The sequence below is a fragment of the Oncorhynchus keta genome, chromosome 13 (assembly GCF_023373465.1).
Source record: "Oncorhynchus keta strain PuntledgeMale-10-30-2019 chromosome 13, Oket_V2, whole genome shotgun sequence".
Taxonomy (NCBI): domain Eukaryota; kingdom Metazoa; phylum Chordata; class Actinopteri; order Salmoniformes; family Salmonidae; genus Oncorhynchus; species Oncorhynchus keta.
Window position 1 is genome coordinate 4,498,678 of NC_068433.1, and position 16,514 is coordinate 4,515,191.

At 44.6% G+C, this 16,514-nt stretch overlaps 1 protein-coding gene across 1 annotated transcript in view; it reads left to right on the forward strand.

Moving 5' to 3' along the window:
- The window catches only part of LOC118382238 (triokinase/FMN cyclase), a 95,047-nt gene that overhangs the window by 32,722 nt on the left and 45,811 nt on the right, over window positions 1–16,514 (forward strand). The window contains 1 exon segment of the mRNA XM_052460727.1: window positions 1,289–1,381. Coding sequence (XP_052316687.1) covers window positions 1,289–1,381 — 93 coding nt within the window.

Here is a 16,514-nt window from a genome sequence, read left to right on the forward strand (position 1 = left end):
AGGGGAGGATATGGTGAATAGAAAGGGGGGGATATGGTGAATAGAAGAGGGGGGATATGGTGAATAGAAGAGGGGGGTATGGTAAATAGAAGAGGGAGGATATGGTAAATAGAAGAGGGGGTATGGTGAATAGAAGAGGGGGATATGGTGAATAGAAGAGGGGGATATGGTGAATAGAAGAGGGGGATATGGTAAATAGAAGAGGGGGGATATGGTAAATAGAAGTATGGGGAGGATATGGTAAATAGAAGAGGGGGGAGGATATGGTGAATAGAAGAGGGGGATATGGTAAATAGAAGAGGGGAGGATATGGTGAATAGAAGAGGGGGTATGGTGAATAGAAGAGGGGGGAGGATATGGTGAATAGAAGAGGGGGATATGGTGAATAGAAGAGGGGGGGGATATGGTAAATAGAAGAGGGGGATATGGTGAATAGAAGAGGGGGATATGGTAAATAGAAGAGGGGGATATGGTAAATAGAAGAGGGGGGATATGGTAAATAGAAGAGGGGGGATATGGTAAATAGAAGAGGGGGGATATGGTAAATAGAAGAGGGGGATATGGTAAATAGAAGAGGGGGAATATGGTAAATAGAAGAGGGGGATATGGTAAATAGAAGAGGGGGGATATGGTAAATAGAAAGGGGGATATGGTAAATAGAAGAGGTAAATATGGTAAATAGAAGAGGGGGATATGGTAAATAGAAGAGGGGGGATATGGTGAATAGAAGAGGGGGATATGGTAAATAGAAGAGGGGGATATGGTAAATAGAAGAGAGGGGGATATGGTGAATAGAAGAGGGGGATATGGTAAATAGAAGAGGGGGGATATGGTAAATAGAAAGGGGGATATGGTAAATAGAAGAGGGGATATGGTAAATAGAAGAGGGGGGGATATGGTGAATAGAAGAGGGGGTATATGGTAAATAGAAGAGGGGATATGGTGAATAGAAGAGGGGGATATGGTAAATAGAAGAGGGGGGATATGGTAAATAGAAGAGGGGGGATATGGTAAATAGAAGAGGGGGGATATGGTAAATAGAAGAGGGGGATATGGTAAATAGAAGAGGGGGATATGGTAAATAGAAGAGGGGGGGATATGGTAAATAGAAGAGGGGGATATGGTGAATAGAAGAGGGGGATATGGTGAATAGAGAGAGGGGGATATGGTAAATAGAAGAGGGGGGATATGGTAAATAGAAGAGGGGGGTATGCTGCTATGTAGCTGTATGATCGGGCTTATTTTTTGGTATATTTTTGTAAAAGTATCTCAACTCTCTCTTGTCCAGTTGGATGCTCTGTGTCCGGCAGTGGAGGAACTGAGGAGACTGACAACATCGCCACCTGGTGGTCACATGGCCATTCTGCAGGCTGCTGTGGAGGTACAGTACACTTCACCTTTCACCTATCGCTTCAATTCCACCACGTTGCGTAGACAACCTGAAGTACTGCAGGATTTTATTCCAACTAGGCGCCACACCTGACGAACCGAGCTGAGTGATCAGTTCGGTGATTGCCTAAATTCAACACACCTGGGGCCTAAATATATAGATCATGCGTAGGCACAGAGTTAACTTGGGCTCATTACCATGCAAAGTGTGAAATGGTGTGTGTGTGTACACAGTGCCAAGTGATTTTTTTGAGAGTAATAATTAAATTAGTAAGTAAAAATTAGTTTAATTTTATTGTACTTCCATTGGGACTTCGTGCATAAAAGTAAAGCAAATTGGTCTCCCGAGTGGCGCAGGGGTCTGAGGCACTGCATCGCAATGCTTGAGGCGTCACGTTCATTTCTTGACCATATGCCACCTCTGTCATTTAGAGGATTTGGCGTCCAACCACAGGCCACGTGTACGGCGATGTGTTTTGGGTTAAAAAAACAAATCAATTGCATTGGTTTTGGAACCAGTCTGTCTTCCTGGTGTGAGCCAAGTGCACCGAGCAAAGCCCACAGCGAAGTCGGCTCAAAACAAATTGTGACATAGTTAAACACTTGGACTAATTAGTAGGATTATATCACATGCGAAAGTGATCGCTTTTGATAAAAACTCTTTTATCTGCCTTCTCAATGACAACCGGTTTAAAAATGTGGACATTTTATTTGAAGGAAAAGAGGTGTATGTTTCCGGGGCGATTCACTCTGCTGCCTTGTTGACAACGTGACTCGAATGGCGCAGATTACTGTTCCATTTGGACGGGGCTCCTCCCTCACCGCGTTTCCCTGGTCACGTCACAGGCCATAGACCGGTGCACCGGGGTTCAGATGAATAGAACTCCCCCAGTAGTTGGTTAGATCAGTACAGTATTATGAACCCATTGGTTAGATCAGTACAGTATTATGAACCCATTGGTTAGATCAGTACAGTATTATGAACCCATTGGTTAGATCAGTACAGTATTATGAACCCATTGGTTAGATCAGTACAGTATTATGAACCCATTGGTTAGGTCAGTACAGTATTATGAACCCATTGGTTAGGTCAGTATTATGAACCCATTGGTTAGATCAGTACAGTATTATGAACCCATTGGTTAGATCAGTACAGTATTATGAACCCATTGGTTAGATCAGTATTATGAACCCATTGGTTAGTCAGTCAGTACAGTATTATGAACCCATTGGTTAGGTCAGTACAGTATTATGAACCCATTGGTTAGATCAGTACAGTATTATGAACCCATTGGTTAGGTCAGTACAGTATTATGAACCCATTGGTTAGATCAGTACAGTATTATGAACCCATTGGTTAGGTCAGTACAGTATTATGAACCCATTGGTTAGGTCAGTACAGTATTATCTAAAAATGCCAGCCTAAAGCAGTCAGTACAGTAAAATGCCAGCCTAAAGCAGTCAGTACAGTAAAATGCCAGCCTAAAGCAGTCAGTACAGTAAAATGCCAGCCTAAAGCAGTCAGTACAGTACAGTATTATGTAAATTGGTCAGTAGTCAGTACAGTAAAATGCCAGCCTAAAGCAGTCAGTACAGTAAAATGCCAGCCTAAAGCAGTCAGTACAGTAAAATGCCAGCCTAAAGCATCAGTACAGTAAACCCATGCCAGCCTAAAGCAGTCAGTACAGTAAATGCCATTGGTAAAGCAGTCAGTACAGTAAAATGAACCCTAAAGCAGTCAGTACAGTAAAATGCCCGCCTAAAGCAGTCAGTCAGTACAGTAAATGAACCCATAGCCCTGCCTAAAGCAGTCAGTACAGTAAAATGATACCCATTGGTAAAGCAGTCAGTACAGTAAAATGCCAGTCAGTACTTAAAGCAGTCAGTACAGTAAAATGAACCCATTAAAGCAGTCAGTAAAGCCAGTCAGTACAGTAAACCCATGCCAGTCCTAAAGAACCCAGTCAGTACAGTAAATGCCAGCCTAAAGCAGTCAGTACAGTAAAATGCCATTGCCTAAAGCAGTCAGTACAGTAAAATGCCATAGCCCGCCTAAAGCAGTCAGATCAGTAAAATGAACCCATTGCCTTAACAGTCAGTACAGTAAAATGCCATAGCCAGCCTAAAGCAGTCAGTACAGTAAAATGCCATTGGTTAGCAGTACAAAGCAACCCTAACAGTAAATGCCATAGCCCGCCTAAAGCAGTCAGTACAGTAAAATGCCATAGCCCGCCTAAAGCCAGTAAAATGCCTGCCTAAAGCAGTCAGTACAGTAAAATGCCCGCCTAAAGCAGTCAGTACAGTAAAATGCCAGCCTAAAGCAGTCAGTACAGTAAAATGCCATAGCCCTCCTAAAGCAGTCAGTACAGTAAAATGCCATAGCCTAAAGCAGTCAGTACAGTAAAATGCCATAGCCCGCCTAAAGCAGTCAGTACAGTAAAATAGCCCACCTAAAGCAGTCAGTACAGTAAATGCCATAGCCCTCCTAAAGCAGTCAGTACAGTAAAATGCCAGCCTAAAGCAGTCAGTACAGTAAAATGCCAGTAAAGCAGTCAGTACAGTAAAATGCCATAGCCTGCCTAAAGCAGTCAGTACAGTAAAATGCCATAGCCCGCCTAAAGCAGTCAGTACAGTAAAATGCCATAGCCCGCCTAAAGCAGTCAGTACAGTAAAATGCCAGTCAGTACAGTAAAATGCCAGCCTAAAGCAGTCAGTACAGTAAAATGCCCGCCTAAAGCAGTCAGTACAGTAAAATGCCCGCCTAAAGCAGTCAGTACAGTAAAATGCCAGCCTAAAGCAGTCAGTACAGTAAAATGCCCGCCTAAAGCAGTCAGTACAGTAAAATGCCCGCCTAAAGCAGTCAGTACAGTAAAATGCCCGCCTAAAGCAGTCAGTACAGTAAAATGCCCGCCTAAAGCAGTCAGTACAGTAAAATGCCCGCCTAAAGCAGTCAGTACAGTAAAATGCCAGCCTAAAGCAGTCAGTACAGTAAAATGCCTGCCTAAAGCAGTCAGTACAGTAAAATGCCCGCCTAAAGCAGTCAGTACAGTAAAATGCCATAGCCCGCCTAAAGCAGTCAGTACAGTAAAATGCCATAGCCCGCCTAAAGCAGTCAGTACAGTAAAATGCCAGCCTAAAGCAGTCAGTACAGTAAAATGCCCGCCTAAAGCAGTCAGTACAGTAAAATGCCATAGCCGCCTAAAGCAGTCAGTACAGTAAAATGCCCGCCTAAAGCAGTCAGTACAGTAAAATGCCCGCCTAAAGCAGTCAGTACAGTAAAATGCCATAGCCCCTAAAGCAGTCAGTACAGTAAAATGCCAGCCTAAAGCAGTCAGTACAGTAAAATGCCAGCCTAAAGCAGTCAGTACAGTAAAATGCCAGCCTAAAGCAGTCAGTACAGTAAAATGCCAGCCTAAAGCAGTCAGTACAGTAAAATGCCAGCCTAAAGCAGTCAGTACAGTAAAATGCCAGCCTAAAGCAGTCAGTACAGTAAAATGCCAGCCTAAAGCAGTCAGTGCAGTAAAATGCCAGCCTAAAGCAGTCAGTACAGTAAAATGCCTGCCTAAAGGAGTCAGTACAGTAAAATGCCATAGCCCGCCTAAAGCAGTCAGTACAGTAAAATGCCATAGCCTAAAGCAGTCAGTACAGTAAAATGCCAGCCTAAAGCAGTCAGTACAGTAAAATGCCATAGCCCACCTAAAGCAGTCAGTGCAGTAAAATAGCCGCCTAAAGCAGTCAGTACAGTAAAATGCCATAGCCCGCCTAAAGCAGTCAGTACAGTAAAATGCCCGCCTAAAGCAGTCAGTACAGTAAAATGCCATAGCCCTCCTAAAGCAGTCAGTACAGTAAAATGCCATAGCCCGCCTAAAGCAGTCAGTACAGTAAAATGCCATAGCCCGCCTAAAGCAGTCAGTACAGTAAAATGCCATAGCCTCCTAAAGCAGTCAGTACAGTAAATGCCATAGCCCGCCTAAAGCAGTCAGTACAGTAAAATGCCATAGCCTAAAGCAGTCAGTACAGTAAAAATGCCTAGCCCGCCTAAAGCAGTCAGTACAGTAAAATGCCGTAGCCCTCCTAAAGCAGTCAGTACAGTAAAATGCCATAGCCCTCCTAAAGCAGTCAGTACAGTAAAATGCCATAGCCCGCCTAAAGCAGTCAGTACAGTAAAATGCCGTAGCCCGCCTAAAGCAGTCAGTACAGTAAAATGCCGTAGCCCTCCTAAAGCAGTCAGTACAGTAAAATGCCATAGCCCTCCTAAAGCAGTCAGTACAGTAAAATGCCATAGCCCTCCTAAAGCAGTCAGTACAGTAAAATGCCATAGCCCTCCTAAAGCAGTCAGTACAGTAAAATGCCGTAGCCCTCCTAAAGCAGTCAGTACAGTAAAATGCCATAGCCCACCTAAAGCAGTCAGTACAGTAAAATGCCATAGCCAGCCTAAAGCAGTCAGTACAGTAAAATGCCTGCCTAAAGCAGTCAGTACAGTAAAATGCCCGCCTAAAGCAGTCAGTACAGTAAAATGCCATAGCCCTCCTAAAGCAGTCGGTACAGTAAAATGCCATAGCCCTCCTAAAGCAGTCGGTACAGTAAAATGCCATAGCCCTCCTAAAGCAGTCAGTACAGTAAAATGCCATAGCCCACCTAAAGCAGTCAGTACAGTAAAATGCCATAGCCAGCCTAAAGCAGTCAGTACAGTAAAATGCCTGCCTAAAGCAGTCAGTACAGTAAAATGCCCGCCTAAAGCAGTCAGTACAGTAAAATGCCATAGCCCTCCTAAAGCAGTCGGTACAGTAAAAAATGCCATAGCCTCCTAAAGCAGTCAGTACAGTAAAATGCCATAGCCTAAAGCAGTCAGTACAGTAAAATGCCCGCCTAAAGCAGTCAGTACAGTAAAATGCCCGCCTAAAGCAGTCAGTACAGTAAAATGCCAGCCTAAAGCAGTCAGTACAGTAAAATGCCCGCCTAAAGCAGTCAGTACAGTAAAATGCCATAGCCCGCCTAAAGCAGTCAGTACAGTAAAATGCCCGCCTAAAGCAGTCAGTACAGTAAAATGCCCGCCTAAAGCAGTCAGTACAGCAACATTAATTCTCCTAATGGTCTTTTCTTTGTATCTACAGGGCCTTCAGGAAGTATTCTCACCCCTTGATTTTTTTCCATATTTTGTTGTTTCAAAGTGGGATTAAAATGGATTTAATTGTCATTTTAATAGTTTTTTTTGGGATTCTGCCTGTGCTGTCACTATCTGACACCTGCACCTCCTATTCACTATCTGACACCTGCACCTCCTATTCACTATCTGACACCTGCACCTCCTATTCACTATCTGACACCTGCACCTCCTATTCACTATCTGACACCTGCACCTCCTATTCACTATCTGACACCTGCACCTCCTATTCACTATCTGACACCTGCACCTCCTATTCACTATCTGACACCTGCACCTCCTATTCACTATCTGACACCTGCACCTCCTATTCACTATCGACACCTGCACCTCCTATTCACTATCTGACACCTGCACCTCTATTCACTATCTGACACCTGCACCTCCCTATTCACATCTGACACCTGCACCTCCTATTCACTATCTGACACCTGCCTCCTATTCACTATCTGACACCTGCACCTCCTATTCACTATCTGACACCTGCACCTCTATTCACTATCTGACACCTGCACCTCCTATTCACTATCTGACACCTGCACCTCTATTCAATATCTGACACCTGCACCTCTATTCACTATCTGACACCTGCACCTCTATTCAATATCTGACACCTCCTATTCACTATCTGACACCTGCACCTCTATTCAATATCTGACACCTGCACCTCTATTCACTATCTGACACCTGCACCTCTATTCAATATCTGACACCTGCACCTCTATTCAATATCTGACACCTGCACCCCTATTCAATATCTGACACCTGCACCTCCTATTCACTATCTGACACCTGCACCTCCTATTCACTATCTGACACCTGCACCTCTATTCACTATCTGACACCTGCACCTCCTATTCAATATCTGACACCTGCACCTCCTATTCACTATCTGACACCTGCACCTCCTATTCACTATCTGACACCTGCACCTCCTATTCACTATCTGACACCTGCACCTCCCTATTCACTATCTGACACCTACCTCTATTCCAATATCTGACACCTGCACCTCTATTCAATATCTGACACCTGCACCTCCTATTCACTATCTGACACCTGCACCTCCTATTCACTATCTGACACCTGCACCTCCTATTCACTATCTGACACCTGCACCTCTATTCACTATCTGACACCTGCACCTCTATTCACTATCTGACACCTGCACCTCCTATTCATATCTGACACCTGCACCTCCTATTCAATATCTGACACCTGCCTCTATTCAATATCTACACCTGCACTCTATTCAATATCTGGACACCTGCACCTCTATTCACTATCTGACACCTGCACCTCCTATTCACTATCTGACACCTGCACCTCCTATTCACTATCTGACACCTGCACCTCCTATTCAATATCTGACACCTGCACCTCTTATTCACTATCTGACACCTGCACCTCTATTCACTATCTGACACCTGCACCTCTATTCACTATCTGACACCTGCACCTCCTATTCACTATCTGACACCTGCACCTCCTATTCACTATGACACCTGCACCTCCTATTCACTATCTGACACCTGCACCTCCTATTCACTATCTGACACCTGCACCTCCTATTCACTATCTGACACCTGCACCTCCTATTCACTATCTGACACCTGCACCTCCTATTCACTATCTGACACCTGCACCTCCTATTCACTATCTGACACCTGCATCCCCACTATTCAATATTTTGACACCTCGCACCTAGGGGTATTCACTATCTGACGACCTGAGACCTCCTATTCACTATCTGACACCCCACCCTGTTCACTATCTGTGCATGATCTTTCAATATCTGACACCTGATCATTTTTCACGTGTACGAACACTGCAATTCAATATTTGACACCTGTTTCTCGCGATATTAAATATCTGACACCTGCACCTCCTATTCAGGGTTATCTGACACCTGTCACCTCCTATTCAATATCTGACACCTGCACCTCTATTCAATATCTGTCACCTGTCACTGTCTCCTATTCACTATCTGACACCTGTCTCTCCTATTCAATATCTGTCTCTCTCTCTGCACCTCTATTCAATATCTCACCTGTCTCTCTCTCTATGTCTATCTGACACCTGTCACCTCTCTATTCAATATCTGTCACCTGTCTCACCTCTATTCAATATCTGTCACCTCCTATTCAATATCTGACACCTGCACTCTCTCTGTCTATTCAATATCTGTCTCTCTCTCTGTCTCTCTCCCTCTGTTCAATATCTGACACCTGTCACCTCCTATTCAATATCTGACACCTGCACCTCTGTCTGTCTCAATATCTGTCACCTGCTGTCTCTTTCCTCTGTCTTCTCAATATCTGTCTCTTTCTCTCTGTCTCCTATTCAATATCTGTCTGTCTCTTTTCTCTCTGTCTGTCTCACTCTGTCACCTCCTTTCAATATCTGTCACCTCTTTCTCTCTGTCTGTTCTATCTCTCTGTCTGTCTATTCAGAAATCTGACACCTGCGGACCTCCTATTCAATATCTGACACCTGCACTCTCCTGTTCACTACCCTTCCTGACACCTGTGCCTCTATTCACTATCTGACACCTGCACCTCCTATTCACTATCTGACGGACCTGCACCTCCTATTCAATATCTGACACCTGCACCTCCTATTCAGTATATGTGACACCTGCCTGGTCCTATTCAATATCTGACACCTGCACCTCCTATTCAATATCTGACACCTGCAGTGACCTCCTATTCACGGCTGTTATACATGGTATCTGACATGATAATGCACTCTATTCATGGCGTAGAATCATATCTGACAATGATGATGTCTCCTATTCACTTAACCAGGGAATCTGACAAATGCACCTCTATTAACCAGTCTGACACCTGAACACATTCTTATTTTCACATCTAGGAACAGTGGGTTAACTCTGTTCACAGAACGACACCTGCACCTCTATTCACTCGGGGGTTTGACACCTGCACCCTATTCACGGTTACAAGTCCAAAGCTCTATTCACTATCTGGCTACCTGCACCCCATCAGGAATGAAATGGCCTGCACCTCTAGTGACTAACGTGTTGCACCTGCACCTCCAAAACATCACTGCTCTGACACCTGCACCTCTATTCAATATCTGATGAAAACCTCTATTCACTATCTGACACCTGCACCTCCTATTCATATCTGACACCTGCACCTCCTATTCAATATCTGACACCTGCACCTCCTATTCACTATCTGACACCTGCACCTCCTATTCACTATCTACACCTGCACCTCCTATTCACTATCTGGTACCTGCACCTCTATTCACTATCTGACACCTGCACCTCCTATTCAATATCTGACACTCTGCACCTCCTATTCAAGTGGGAGAACTTGCACCTCTGGTTGACTAAATCTTTTTTGACACCTGTACCCTATTCACTATCATTCTGATAAGAATTCAGTGCTATCTTTCAAGGCACCTCCTGTTCACTCATCTGACACCTGCACCTCCCTATTCACATGGTGACACCTGCACCTCCTATTCACGTTGACATATCTGACACCTGCACCTGTATTCACTATCTGAGTCTTCACCTAACAGTCCTTCTGTATTCAGTTATCTGACACCTTGTAACTCCTATTCATATCTGACACCTGCACCTCCTATTCACTATCTGACACCTGCACCTCCTATTCACTATCTGACACCTGCACCTCCTATTCACTATCTGACACCTGCACCTCTATTCACTATCTGACACCTGCACCTCTATTCAATATCACACCTGCACCTCTATTCACTATCTGACACCTGGATCCTCCTATTCACCATTCTTACATTATGCACCTTATTCAGATATCTGACACCTGCACCTCCTATTCACATATCTGCACCTGCACCTCCTATTCACTTATCTGACACCTGCACTTTCTCCTATTCACTGGTCTGACACCTGGCACCTCTTATTCACTATCTGACACCTAAACACCTCCTATTCATTTATCGAGGGGTGACTGTGTTACTCTGGTTGAACCTCCTATTACTTTGACACCTGCACCTCTATTCACTATCTGGACACCTGCACCTCTATTCAGGGGGTATCTGACACCTGCACCTTGTATTCATTTGAGTCTGACACCTGCACCTCCTTGTATTATTTGACACCTGCACCTCCTATTCACTCTCTGACACCTGTATTATTTGATTCAGGGGGTGACTATGTTACCTGCACCTCTATTATTTGACACCTGCACCTCCTATTCAGTTAGTTTGTTTTTATATTTTGTTGGTTGTGCCGGTGACTGTGTAACTCATGGTTGGACCTTGTATTAGGATCAGGGGGTGACAGGATTTCTGGATTTTGACCTTGTATTATTTGAGTTAGGGGTGTTGAACTGTAGTTAGGTCTGAGCAGTGAGACCGATTATTTGAGTCGGGGGGGGTGACTGTGTTACTCTGGTCTCCCTTCGGTATTTGAGTCACCGGTGTGCTGTGTGATGCTTGTAGGATTGTTTGATAAATGATCATTTTTCTACGTGTTGAACCTTGTATTATTTGAGTCGGGGGGTGATTTTACAATAGTTTCTCTGGATATTGATAAATTTGAGGCCAGTGTCCCTCCAGAACCAGGGTTATCTACCTCCTGTCACAGGGGGTGACTGTGTTCTCTCTCTCTGGTTCCTTGTCTCTCTCTTGAGTCAGGGGGTCTGTGTTACTCTGGTTGGACCTTGTATTATTTGAGTCAGGGGGGTCTCTCTGTTACTCTGGTTCTCTCTGTCTCTCTCTGTCAGGGGGCCTCTCTGTTACTCTGGTTCTGTCTCTTTGAGTCAGGGGGTCTCTGTATTTACTCTGGTTGGACCTTGTATTATTTGAGTCGGGGGGTCTGTGTTCTCTGGTTGGACCTCTGTCTCTGTCGGGGGGTGACTCTGTTACTCTGTCTGGTCTGTATGGTGACTGTGTTACTCTGGTTGGACCTTGTATTATTTGAGTCAGGGGGGTGACTGTGTGTCTGTTGGACCTGTATTATTTGAGTCTGTCTGTCTGTGGCCCTTTTCTCTGGTCTGACCTTGTTGTCTGTCTGACTGTGTTCTCTGGACCTTGTATTCTTTTGAGTCAGGGGGTGACTGTGTTCTCTGGTTGGACCTTGTATTATCTGTCAGGGGGGTGTCTCTGTTACTCTGTCTGACCTTGTATTATCTGAGTCGGGGGGTGACTCTTTCTCTGGTTGGACCTTGTATTTTTGAGTCAGGGGGGTGACTGTGTTCTCTGGTTGGACCTCTGTATTCTTTCTCTGACTCTGTCTCTCTGGACCTTGTATTATTTGAGTCAGGGGGCGGAGTCTACTCTGGTTGGACCTGTATTAGCCAGGGGGGGGAGACTGTGTTACTCTGCCACAGTTGGACCCTTCCTGACCTGAGTGCCGGGCGATAGCTGCCATCTGGTTGGACAGTGTTCGAAGCCCTGAGGTCAGAAGTGATGACGGACGGACGTTGTATTGTTTCATTCAGCTGTTATACATGGTGATCTGTTTGAAAATGGGATATTATATGATAATGTGAAAAGCAATGTATGGTGACCTTGTCAAATCATATTATCCATGACTGTAGAATCATGAATCTGACAATGGATGATGTCATAATGTAAATCTGACTGTGTTAGTCTGGTTGGACCCAGGGAATCATAGCAATGAGGAGTCTTTATACTCTGGTTGGACCATAGCATTATTTAAAAAAATGTTTACCTTTATTTAACCAGTCGGGGGTGACTGTGTTACTCTGGTTGGACCATTGTATTATTTTCAATGACGTGCCTGGGAACAGTGGGTTATTTGCCTGTTCAGGGGCAGAACGACAGGTTGTACCTTGTCATTTGAGTCAGGGGTTTGAACTCGCAACCTTCCGGTTACAAGTGCACCAAAGCTCTAACCAGGGGGCTACCCTGTTACTCATGAGGAATGAAATGAGTCAGCGACGCTGTTAGTGAGTCTAACGTGTTGCCTTGTAACAGCCCCAAAACATCACTGCTCTAGGTTGGAGATCTATTTGAGTGGAGTGAATGGTTACCAAAATACCAGCAACAGTTTGTGAAAACCTTGTGAAGTGACTTACAGAATTATTTGACCTCTTGTCATTGCCAACAAAGGGTATATAACAAAGTATTGAGATAAACTGTTTGTTATTGACCTTGTATTATTTTCCACCATAATTTGCAAATTAATTTATTAAAATCCTACAATGTGTTTCTGGTTTTTTTGTATTTTGTCTGTCATAGTTGAAGTGTACTCTGGTTGATGAATATTACAGGCCTCTCTCATCTGTTTTACTCTGGGAGAACTTGCACAATTGAGTCGGGGGGTGACTAAATACTCTGGTTTGACCCACTGTATATATTTGTTATCATTCTGATAAGTTACTCAGTGACCTTTTTGTTTCAAGGAAAGGTGACTGTGTTCTCTCATCTGCCCTCCAGAGGTCCTATTTGAGCCATGGTGAGGTTTTCCCGTCTCGGTTTACCTTGTACATTTCCTAGTGAACGACGTTCTGTATCCAGACTCTGAGTCTTCATTTGCTTAACAGTCCTTCTGTTAGCTCAGTTGGTAGAGCATGGCGCTTGTACTCTGGTTGGCCAGGGTAGTGGGACTGTGTTACCCGGGACCACCATACGTAGAATTATGCAGTCAGGGACTGTAAGTGCTTTGATAAAAGCTCTGCTAAATGGCCTTATTATTATTATTATTATAGATCAGACCAGTTACTCTAGTTACTCTGTCATTTTTTCAGGTTTTTTTATCATACTGTTGCACCTTAAATTAATTAATACATTATTATATTAAAACATGAATACGGATCTTAAATCTATTTTTAGTGATGTGTTACTCTGGTTGGACCAATGTAACATTGTGGTCAGATATTAGTGTTACTGGACTGTAGTTATTCGATCAGGTCTGTTAGTAAACACCAGATCAATTTGAGTCGGGGGGGGTGACTGTGTTACTCTGGTTGGACCTTGTATTATTTGAGTCAGGGGGTGACTGTGTTCCTCTGGTCGGGGGGTGACTGTGTTACTCTGGTTGGACCTTGTATTATTTGAGTCAGGGGGGTGACTGTGTTACTCTGGTTGGACCTTGTATTATTTGAGTCAGGGGGGTGACTGTGTTACTCTGGTTGGACCTTGTATTATTTGAGTCATTTGGGGGGTGACTGTGTTACTCTGGTTGGACCTTGTATTATTTGAGTCGGGGGGGGTGACTGTGTTACTCTGGTTGGACCTTGTATTATTTGAGTCAGGGGGGTGACTGTGTTACTCTGGTTGGACCTTGTATTATTTGAGTCAGGGGGGTGACTGTGTTACTCTGGTTGGACCTTGTATTATTTGAGTCAGGGGGTGACTGTGTTACTCTGGTTGGACCTTGTATTATTTGAGTCAGGGGGAATTGTGGTTGGGGCGGTGACTGTGTTACTCTGGTTGGACCTTGTATTATTTGAGTCAGGGGGGTGACTGTGTTACTCTGGTTGGACCTTGTATTATTTGAGTCAGGGGGTGACTGTGTTACTCTGGTTGGACCTTGTATTATTTGAGTGTATTATTTGAGTCATTTGAGGGGGGTGACTGTGTTACTCTGGTTGGACCTTGTATTATTTGAGTCAGGGGGTGGGGGTGACTGTGTTGCTCTGGTTGGACCTTGTATTATTTGAGTCAGGGGGGTGACTGTGTTACTCTGGTTGGACCTTGTATTATTTGAGTCGGGGGGTGACTGTGTTACTCTGGTTGGACCTTGTATTATTTGAGTCAGGGGGGTGACTGTGTTACTCTGGTTGGACCTTGTATTATTTGAGTCGGGGGGGTGACTGTGTTACTCTGGTTGGACCTTGTATTATTTGAGTCAGGGGGGTGACTGTGTTGCTCTGGTTGGACCTTGTATTATTTGAGTCAGGGGGGTGACTGTGTTACTCTGGTTGGACCTTGTATTATTTGAGTCAGGGGGGGTGACTGTGTTACTCTGGTTGGACCTTGTATTATTTGAGTCAGGGGGGTGACTGTGTTACTCTGGTTGGACCTTGTATTATTTGAGTCAGGGGGTGACTGTGTTACTCTGGTTGGACCTTGTATTATTTGAGTCAGGGGGTGACTGTGTTACTCTGGTTGGACCTTGTATTATTTGAGTCAGGGGGGTGACTGTGTTACTCTGGTTGGACCTTGTATTATTTGAGTCAGGGGGGTGACTGTGTTACTCTGGTTGGACCTTGTATTATTTGAGTCAGGGGGTGACTGTGTTACTCTGGTTGGACCTTGTATTATTTGAGTCAGGGGGTGACTGTGTTACTCTGGTTGGACCTTGTATTATTTGAGTCGGGGGGTGACTGTGTTACTCTGGTTGGACCTTGTATTATTTGAGTCAGGGGGTGACTGTGTTACTCTGGTTGGACCTTGTATTATTTGAGTCTGTGTTACTCTGGGGGGGTGACTGTGTTACTCTGGTTGGACCTTGCATTATTTGAGGCAGGGGGGGACTGTGTTACTCTGGTTGGACCTTGTATTATTTGAGTCAGGGGGGTGACTGTGTTAGTCTCTGGTTGGACCTTGTATTATTTGAGTCAGGGGGGTGACTGTGTTACTCTGGTTGGACCTTGTATTATTTGAGTCAGGGGGGTGACTGTGTTACTCTGGTTGGTACCTTGTATTATTTGAGTCGGGGGGTGACTGTGTTACTCTGGTCTGTTGGACCTTGTATTATTTGAGTCTTATTATTTGAGGGGGGGTGACTGTGTTACTCTGGTTGGACCTTGTATTATTTGAGTCAGGGGGTGACTGTGTTACTCTGGTTGGACCTTGTATTATTTGAGTCGGGGGGTGACTGTGTTACTCTGGTTGGACCTTGTATTATTTGAGTCAGGGGGTGACTGTGTTACTCTGGTTGGACCTTGTATTATTTGAGTCAGGGGGTGACTGTGTTGCTCTGGTTGGACCTTGTATTATTTGAGTCAGGGGGGTGACTGTGTTACTCTGGTTGGACCTTGAATTATTTGAGTCGGGGGGTGACTGTGTTACTCTGGTTGGACCTTGTATTATTTGAGTCAGGGGGGTGACTGTGTTACTCTGGTTGGACCTTGTATTATTTGAGTCAGGGGGGTGACTGTGACTGTGTTACTCTGGTTGGACCTTGTATTATTTGAGTCAGGGGGGGGGTGACTGTGTTACTCTGGTTGGACCTTGTATTATTTGAGTCAGGGGGGACTGTGTTACTCTGGTTGGACCTTGTATTATTTGAGTCAGGGGGTGACTGTGTTACTCTGGTTGGACCTTGTATTATTTGAGTCAGGGGGGTGACTGTGTTACTCTGGTTGGACCTTGTATTATTTGAGTCAGGGGGTGACTGTGTTACTCTGGTTGGACCTTGTATTATTTGAGTCAGGGGGTGATGTGTTACTCTGGTTGGACATGGTATTATTTGAGTCGGGGGGTGACTGTGTTACTCTGGTTGGACCTTGTATTATTTGAGTCAGGGGGGTGACTGTGTTACTCTGGTTGGACCTTGTATTATTTGAGTCGGGGGGGGTGACTGTGTTACTCTGGTTGGACCTTGTATTATTTGAGTCAGGGGGGTGACTGTGTTACTCTGGTTGGACCTTGTATTATTTGAGTCTGGGGGGTGACTGTGTTACTCTGGTTGGACCTTGTATTATTTGAGTCAGGGGGGTGACTGTGTTACTCTGGTTGGACCTTGTATTATTTGAGTCAGGGGGTGTGCCTGTGTTGCTCTGGTTGGACCTTGCATTATTTGAGTCAGGGGGGGTGACTGTGTTACTCTGGTTGGACCTTGTATTATTTGAGTCAGGGGGTGACTGTGTTACTCTGGTTGGACCTTGTATTATTTGAGTCAGGGGGGTGGTATTATTTGGGTGACTGTGTTACTCTGGTTGGACCTTGTATTATTTGAGTCGGGGGGTGACTGTGTTACTCTGGTTGGACCTTGTATTATTTGAGTCAGGGGGGGTGACTGTGTTACTCC